At 34.5% G+C, this 8,839-nt stretch overlaps 1 protein-coding gene across 1 annotated transcript; it reads right to left on the bottom strand.

The window, feature by feature from the left end:
* Positions 1 to 4,009: 4,009 nt before the first annotated feature.
* On the bottom strand, positions 4,010 to 7,271 carry LOC107848546 (probable serine/threonine-protein kinase PBL3). Its single transcript, XM_016693337.2, has 6 exons — positions 6,990 to 7,271; positions 5,741 to 6,063; positions 5,512 to 5,647; positions 4,945 to 5,081; positions 4,714 to 4,837; positions 4,010 to 4,566 (listed from the first exon to the last, which is right to left on the bottom strand). Exons 1-6 carry the CDS (start codon positions 7,048 to 7,050, stop codon positions 4,172 to 4,174), a joined length of 1,176 nt encoding a protein of 391 aa, XP_016548823.1. The 5' UTR covers positions 7,051 to 7,271; the 3' UTR covers positions 4,010 to 4,171.
* Between the last annotated feature and the right edge of the window lie 1,568 nt (positions 7,272 to 8,839).

Here is an 8,839-nt window from a genome sequence, read left to right as displayed (position 1 = left end):
TTATTGATATTCAGTTTTAGATCATTATTTAGAAGTCTTTGTTTGGAATATTGTGGTTATTGGGTGGTGTTAGTCGATCAGTTAGTTGGCCGATCGTCGGTAGTTGATCATGAACTTAAATTAAAAAATTTCAACCTATTACATATTGTCTTATTCTATGTTCTGTATTCATCTGACTTTGAGGTGTGTTGTGTCTGGATTGGTTAGGTGTAGGGGCGAGCTCCGTTTTATGTGTGATTTAAGATACCCGACACGACCAGGCCCTGGTTCGAGTCATGTCATAAACCTATCAAGGCTTTCGAGGATAGTTTTGTTATTCCTACGCAGATTTACCCAACTTTATTTATTGCCAAAAAACCCCAGGTCAATCATATGACAGTAATCTAAACACTGGAAAAATTTACTAGCTCTAGAGAGATTTATCGATAAAACCTAAAATTTTATTTAAGTCTCCACCCATTAACCATGGCCCCGTAAATGAGTCTTCCACATGTTTTAGTTATCCTAAAGACAAACTCTGTTGTACTTATTATTATAAGCATAAATAACTGAAAATAATCATTTATTTGGGGAGGGGAGTACCTGAATCATACAATGAGTTTCTTGATGAGTAAGAGCAACATCCATAACAATCAAAAGGTCATCTTGATAAGGGATAGTTATTCACCTGCTTATCCCAAAGTTGGGACAACAACAATATATATGAAATGGAACTCATAGGGCATAGTCTGATGGTTTGTCCTATGGGTTTCTAATATGACTACTAAAGTTAGATTATGCAAGTCAAAGAGTTCCTTAAAGTAAAGATTAAATTTTAAGAAAGAAAATTATCTACAGTTCCAAATAAGAAAATTCATCGGATGATTACAAGTAAGAGTCCTTCAAGGATAAGAATATAAAAGGTCAATGTGCCTCAGGGAGGGAGTCATAATTAGGGAATACTTCCCCATATATGGGTTAAGGGTTGGCCTCACATGAATTGAGCACTTGTACATATATTGGGGATAATTTACACTTATGTTCTTGGCACAGTTCTTTGAGGAGGAATACCCATACCTGACCCAGGAAGGTAGATGTTGTCCCCATCTCTTTTTCCTATTTAACGTTGTAGGAGCCGGAAGAGAACTCAAAGAAACATGGTGAACTTATGACTCGAGCTCCATCAGCACTGCCATCATATGAGGTTATATCCATAGGGTTGATTTCTCTCTTTGTGGTAGCGGGTAGAAAGGGAGTGTCAGTAGAGATTGGCTTGTAATTAGAGGTTCGTTGAGGGCTTTTGTTCCTCTCATCATCCCTTCTGTTATGATTTGAGCTAGCTAGGCCGTGAGGGTTTTTTGAATCAATACAAGATATTCTTGGACGCTCATTTTCATAGCAAAGGTGAGTTTATGACCCGTTAGCGCAACCTCTAGCCATGACTAGGATTGGTAGAGTAGAATTAGATTCATTAATATGTAAATTTGGTAAGAAAATTGATTGTTCCCTTGTTCCATTGGCAGACAATATCGATTAAGATGTCTAACTAAATAGGGCTAACTGTGATGAATATGGAGACCCTTGAAAGGAAAATTTTGAGAGTGAGCTATGATTTATAGAGGGATATGAAATAGGTTCAGAAACGAGGATTTCTGCAAAACGAATTGGAAAAAGTAAAATTTATCGACTTAGCAGATCATAGTCATCACGTGCACAATAATCATTATAAAGGTGAACATGAAGAATATTTGCGGGTGAATTTAAAATTGATATTACCTGCGGAGAATTTTTGTTCTCATGCATGATGTCCATGTGAAGGGAAGAACTCCTCATGGGAGGCCCTATCAGCAGTAACATATATAGGAAGTATGGTCGTGCTATTTGTAGAAAGGTAAGGAGATGAGTCACTAGTATTAATGTTTAAATCTTTTGAATTAGGTAGATTTGATGCAGGTAAAAAGAAGTCAGTGGATCATTTTTAATTTCCCCAGGGACAGGTAAAAGATTTTCATCAGAAATACCATTTAAGTTTTTAGGGGTATAAGAGTCACTCCGATGAGAAACTAAATTAATAGGTGTTGGGAACTTACCTAGGCCCATAGGAGATGAATAATTAAGCCTTTTTACCTGTGTACCATTGTCCATAAATGGCCCACTACTGGCCCGCAATGGCTCATTAGGCCTTTCAGCTGATTCTTTGAAGTTTTTTTTTCATTGAACAGCGCGATGGCCACGTAGGGAAACAAACCAATTTCCAACCCTCATCATTTCCTCATTTCTTTGTTGCCCTTTCAATGCCTCAGTAGATTGTAATTTCCTTCATTAACTTTTTCCTTGGAGAGCTCATGCAAAGGTGCTTTATAAGGGCAGCGAATGATATGTCTCAGTCGTCCACAATCAATACATAGAAAAAAGGCTACTTATTACCGAATTATTTGTTTATGCGATCCTATTTACAGATTATAGAGTAGGGGTTGTTCCAGAGGTACTTGAACACACAAACGAGCATATCTGCATTTAGAAGTTGTTGATGTGCAAGTGTCCACTTTTAGCAGAACTCTAATTTTAGCACCCACCTTATGAATGACATCTATGTCATAGAACTCCATTGGTAACTCACGAAGATGGACCCAAATTGCGGTATGGGCAAGTCGAGCTTGAGATGTCACAAATTTGGATTTTCATTTTTGAACGGAGGGAAAATTGTTGTAGATCATGTAAAGCATATAGCATATTTTGTACTTAGGTAAATTTAATCAGGAGGAAATCACAACCCAAGTCCATCAAGTTTAATTCCTCTAAAGATTTCCATAATTTTTGTAGCTTCATTTTTAGGATTTGGTAACCCAATTTTTGGTCCACTAACTTGACAATCAAAGATGTCTGCCAAAGGGAGTACAATCGTGATTTATGTGCCGCTGATATCATGATGAAATTTTCTTCAGAATTTGCAGGGGTAGTCATATCTTGAAGGTCGATGTTGGTCGCCGGAGCATTGACCAAATTTGAGAAAAGAACATTTTGAAATAGCTTTTTGGTGAAGGTCGAATTTTAGAGGAATTTACAGAGAGATCTATTTCGGGTTTACATGGTCTATGGGTGTAGGTTGTTGGGGTAGCTGATCGATATCCATGGTGGTTATCTTTTTACATTAGAATCAGAGAGCATTTTTATCTATTTTTCATAAAATTATAAGTTACTTACAAAACCTATTATCTCATGTTGATTTACCTCAACATAGATTGAAAAACACTTTCCTCCTTATTGAACACACCTTATAAGTTCTTTACATTTCCTACAAGTTGCCCCTGCATATTCTGCAAAATCATAAATTAGCCTCTAGAATTAGACATTAAAGTCTATTAATTGGACTCTTCATTAATATCAAGGAATATGTGCCAAATCCTCTAAAATTAATATATTTTTGGAGGATAAAACATAAATCCAAGGAAAAATTACAGAAACTAGTATTCTTAAGACTATAATTACAATAAATAGCAACACTTTTTCAAAATTTCAACTTATAACAAAAGTAGCAATATTTTACCCACTTCATAATAATAGAAGAATATGTATTTTTTAGTTGTGCATATATATTTATGAGTAATACATATATATTTGTATCTGTATTTATATAGCAACATTTTACTTAAATACAAATACAATTTGCTATTTTTCATAATTATGAAACTGTTGCTATAAAAGTTATAATTAAGGCTACAGAGTTGCTATTTCTGAAATTTTTCCTAAATCCAACCACCTTTTTGAAAAGTTCGAGTAAATTAATGTAGGATTATTCAACAAATTACAAGCAATAAAAACGCGTATGGTTTGCTTGATTAAGAAGAAGATTAATAATTTAGAAGTTGGTTTAGAGAATTAAAAAAAGAACCAAGAATTGCCATAGGAATGTCATTTTAACTATGATGTAACTACTTACATCATTATTCCACATATGCTTTCCCTTTTTGAGGAAGAAAACATTCTCTTTGGAAACGACAGAAATAAACACAAGTACCACGACAAGGAATACTACTAAAGTTATTAGATAAACATTTTACATATGTACATTTAATAATGTTGAGACACTTGAGCACTATAGTTCTTCCTCCTCTCTATCCCCACCACACAAACAAATAAAGAAGAAAAGACCACATACATCCCTTAGAATATAGTAAACAGTGTGTTACATCTATCTTGAATGTGTCACAAATCTCTTTTGAGTATGACTTATCTTGTCATTTGGTGCATTATTTGAAGTCCTAGTGATGTCCTTTGGCGCTGGCAAAAGCTCTAGTGTGGCTACGACCTCATCCATTGTTGGTCTAAGTTTTGGATCTACATGGAGGCACCGTAAGGCGAGGGCTGCTGCAGCTTGTGCACCTTTCTTGGAATACTGTCCTCCCAACCTTGTATCCATGATTCTCAGTACTCGTCTGCTATCACTTAGGAAAGGTTTTGCCCATTCTACCAACGTTTCCTCTGCTCCCCCTGCTGGATTCTCCTCACCTGTAGCTCGTCTTCCTGATAGCAGCTCCAATAGAACGACACCGAAACTATAAACGTCGTTCTTTGGAGTCAAGTGACCTGTTATGAATAATGGGGGGTTGATTTGAGATAAGATATACAAAATCCAGGCTGTGTTCAGCATGGTCAAAAGTCTTTGAGTCATAGTAATCAAAAGGCGAAAAGTCTTATGGAGAAGGATTAGTTGACAAACAGATTGGAATGTACCTGTTGCGACATATTCTGGTGCAGCATAACCCCTAGTTCCTATTACCCTGGTTGAAACATGTGTTTTATCTCCATCAGGACCATCTCTTGCGAGGCCAAAATCTGATAGTTTGGCATTAAACTCCTGCACGAGTACAATGAAAAGTTTTATTTGTGACCTTAACGTTGGTTATACGATTGAGAGCAGGAGTTTTCTTATGCTCATCAGTATCTCAGACTTAGAGAGTGTACTGAATCAAGTAGAATGTTGGAAGCTTTGAGGTCTCGGTAGATCACATTGGCATCCAGACTGTGTAAAAAGGATAACCCTCGTGCAACATCTACTGCAGTTCGCATCCGATTACCCCATGTCATAAGCTGAACTCCTTCTGCACCAAGGATTGAAACAACACTAGTCTTGATGAGCAACTTTCTGAAAAAGCATATTATGCACTGATTTCAAATGTATCAGATGACGGCTGCAGGATGAAGACATGATATATTCCACAAGAAAGAACAGAATTATAATCGACTAGCAGGGAAGAAAATTTGAGAAGAAAAGATTTCCAACTCTAGCCCAGATTGAGTTGACTTTGTTGCACAAGCATTTGATGCAATGAACTATTTCCTTCAGAAAGTCAAACAAAAGATCATTGAATTGCATCAACCATTATCTTACTAAAAGCTAATACTACTTCTGGAATATTAGCTTGAGAAAAATGTTCTGCACCACTACTCTAATGAAGTGTAAAAATATCCTAGCTAGATGACAGGAACAAAAGAAATACAGGAAATTTGCAAATGAAGAGATTGACTCACTTCTAAATAGATGATTTTCCAAGCTTCCTTTGGTCATAAACTCATAAACAAGAAGCCTGTTATCAGATTCTACGCAACATCCAATCAACCTCACAAGATTTTCATGGTGAAGCTGCCCTAAGTAGTTAACCTCTGCCTGCAGGATTGATGAGGGACACAAAGTTATCACTGAGAACAAATGCGATAAAGAGAAATTCAACATTATCCTAAAGGATTATGATGAATATACAAGCCATTCTCTGTGCCCCTGAAAGCTTTCTGGTTTAAGTTGCTTGACAGCCACTACCATCCCCATTCCTGGTTTGCAGGGAGCAAGTGTATTTTCATCTAGCCAACCTTTGAAAACATATCCGAATCCTCCCTCACCAAGAAGACTATCAGCTCGAAAATTCCTAGTTGCATTTTTGAGGTCATTGAAGGTAAAGGACTTGAGATTACAGGCGGCAGAAAGATCACTTTTGTAAGACTTGAGATTTCCTGAACTTCCTTCAAGTGTTTGGCTACAAGAATGACTTGATTCATTTCTCTCACTGCCAGGGCCTGTTCTAGAATCTGAAATAACAGGTGAGAAGAAGTAACCACATAGGTAACACGACTCATCTTGCAAAATATGAAAATCTGAGTACTAATATTCAAATACAGAAGACGAACAAGTCATGGCATGAAACATACGTGGTTTCACGATGTTATGAATCTTATCTGAAGAGCAAGATCACTTTGAAGAGTGTAAGGGAATTACTTAGGCAATTTCTTTGCCATAACATATAATTACTCTCACTCTCGTATTTAGAAAGAGACGCAATAGGTAATTCATTAGAATAATTTACTAGAGTTGATTAATATACTTCAACAACAAAAAACTAATCAAAACCAAATTTCCAATGCATAATCTCAAGTTCTAATTTTGTGTATCTTGTTTCAGGATTAATCCATTCCCCTATATTTGGTAACACATAATGTTGATGCAACTCTTGGTTGACTTTATTCATCACATATCTTAGCATGATCTTAAATTTCCGTGTGCTTTGAAAATGACAGTCAGAATTATTCAAATGATTGGATAACACATGTTAAAGAAGCAAATAAGAGAACAACAAATCGCTTCTAAGCCAACTATATTTAAACATCTAAAAGATGATGGAATCCTAGAAGAACGGCACTAAAATAACCATACAACATCTTGGGAAGTTGAGCTCAAATAAAACTTGAAGACTTGACAAAATGGAAACTTTAAGTAACTTAAAAACAATCTGTATCTCTTTAGTTCAATGCTTCCTGAAAGCTAAGCCTATTTCCAACAGTTAACATACATATTCTGAGGGCAGGGCAGCCTCGTGCATAAGACATTCTACGGCAGCAGGTCCCACGAGGTGTGAATAGACCGTCTAACCTAATGCAAACATTAATGACCGCTTCCAAAGTTCAAACTCAAAATTTTGTACAAACAGAAAGTGAAAGGGAATGTGGAAAATGCTTACCAGACAACAAGCTAGAAGAGGCATGAGCAAGCTTTACAGGTTTACCATAACAAATCCCCATATTAAAAAAATATCAAGATTCTCACTCACCTTCTTTTTTGAAAATTGAAAAAGCAAGAAAGGGCATACAAGAGGAGGAGAAAAGGGGTAGTAGTAGTATAATAGAAAAATGAACCCATCGATATCAGTTTATGTTAGGAGGGAAGAGGCTAGCCTCCATTTGGTCTTCGGTCAAGAATGAGCAAAATCTGTGTTGAAAATGTTGTCACAGCTACGGTTAGACAAATGTGGGGCATAGCCCACTATATCGTAGCGGGTGAGGTATTAAATTCTGCCATCAGTAATTTTGACTAACTTAAACCCCATCATAGGTTGCCATTTTCAACTGGTTGACCAAACACCCTTGTTTAATTATCAAATCAGTTATTCCCTTAGCTTCAAAGTATTTGTACTAATTTGACTCCTTTCTTGATACAAAACTCTATCAAAAAGGAAGTAAAGTCTAAGTACACTCTATCTATTTAAACCTTTTTGTGAATACTGAGTATATTGTTATAATTGTAGTTTAACTCCGTATAAAATTTAAGAAACTAAAATATTTTTAAATCTTATAAACTTAAATTAAAGATATATATAATGATTTAAAATATATTTTAGTTTTATAGTTCTAAACATATTATGAGAGAGTTGAAATTAAAAAGTTATCAAATTACGAAAGAAATATTCTTTTTGAACAGATTAAAAATAAAAATAAGACAAATAAACTAGAAAAGCTACACTATGTATAGTTAAACATAGTTAAATAATTACTTTTCCAATTCAATTTCATTCTCTATCTTTCACTTTTAGTTATTTAAAAAAAATGCATCTTTATATAGTCTAATTGGCAACTCTTCAATTTTAATATTTCACGTAACATGTTTAGTTATATATGATTTAAAGAAAATTTCAAAATATTATATTTATTTATCTTAAAAATATAAAATAAAAAAATTATCTAATTTTAAGAAACCAATGTCCAATTAAATAAAGAAACTTTTAAATTTAAACAAACAGAATATGTGACTTTTAAGATTAACAAAAAAAAAATTTAATATACACAAATAAAAACAGAATAATTTCAGCGTTTTTTTTTTTTTAATTTCATAAATATAAGTTATAACTACTCGAGTTCATTTTTTCCAAAATTAGGGAAGCATAATTTTAGCTCTGCTGACATTGCAGAAAATTATATCCATAAATTGCCTTCCAAAACATTCTTAAAAAAGACAAATTGAAAACATGGAAAATAACGATAACAGAGAGAAAGACAAGACAAAGTTGAATCCCAACCCTACCATATTTATAACTTTTACAATTTGTTCATGTTTCACATAGACAAAATGTACGCGGCTGAGTTAGAAAAGTCCTCTTGTAAACAGCCCACAAATCAAAGATATCATGATGTAATGTCTCACGTAAATATATGCTTTAAATTTGAGGTAAGTCTAAAATAATTCTTAGAAAATTCTGTTGGGAGCGCTACTCCCAGAATTGAATCCTGCAACACGCGATTCAAATTAATCGAGGTTTCAATGCGGCATCGGACATCGGATGAGAAATAAAAAAAAACTCTAGATTGATAGTATATTGAAATAATGAAAAAAAAAACCCAAAAATACCAAAAACGTCTTGTCAAATTCCAAAAATAATAACTTCAAAAGCCACATAAGGCACTAACAAGTAGCAAAATATTGCAAGTCAAAAAAATGGTAAAAAACATGAGAACATCTCAAATAGATTAAGAAAATAGAAATTACTATAAAACTGTAACTCCAAATAAATCTGTTTTCAGTTCACAATCCGTGTTA

This window comes from Capsicum annuum, chromosome 11, assembly GCF_002878395.1.
Source record: "Capsicum annuum cultivar UCD-10X-F1 chromosome 11, UCD10Xv1.1, whole genome shotgun sequence".
Lineage (NCBI taxonomy): Eukaryota > Viridiplantae > Streptophyta > Magnoliopsida > Solanales > Solanaceae > Capsicum > Capsicum annuum.
Note: the sequence above shows the minus strand (reverse complement) of the source record. Positions and strands in the feature narration are given on the sequence as shown.

Excerpts from the sequence above, each read along its gene's own strand:
- LOC107848546 (XM_016693337.2), bottom strand. The coding sequence starts at position 7,050 with ATGGGGATTTGTTATGGTAAACCTGTAAAGCTTGCTCATGCCTCTTCT. Across the intron at positions 5,648-5,740 it reads AGGGGCACAGAGAATGGCTT|GCAGAGGTTAACTACTTAGG; the intron begins GTATATTCATCA and ends TCAATCCTGCAG. Across the intron at positions 4,838-4,944 it reads CCAACATTCTACTTGATTCA|GAGTTTAATGCCAAACTATC; the intron begins GTACACTCTCTA and ends GTACTCGTGCAG.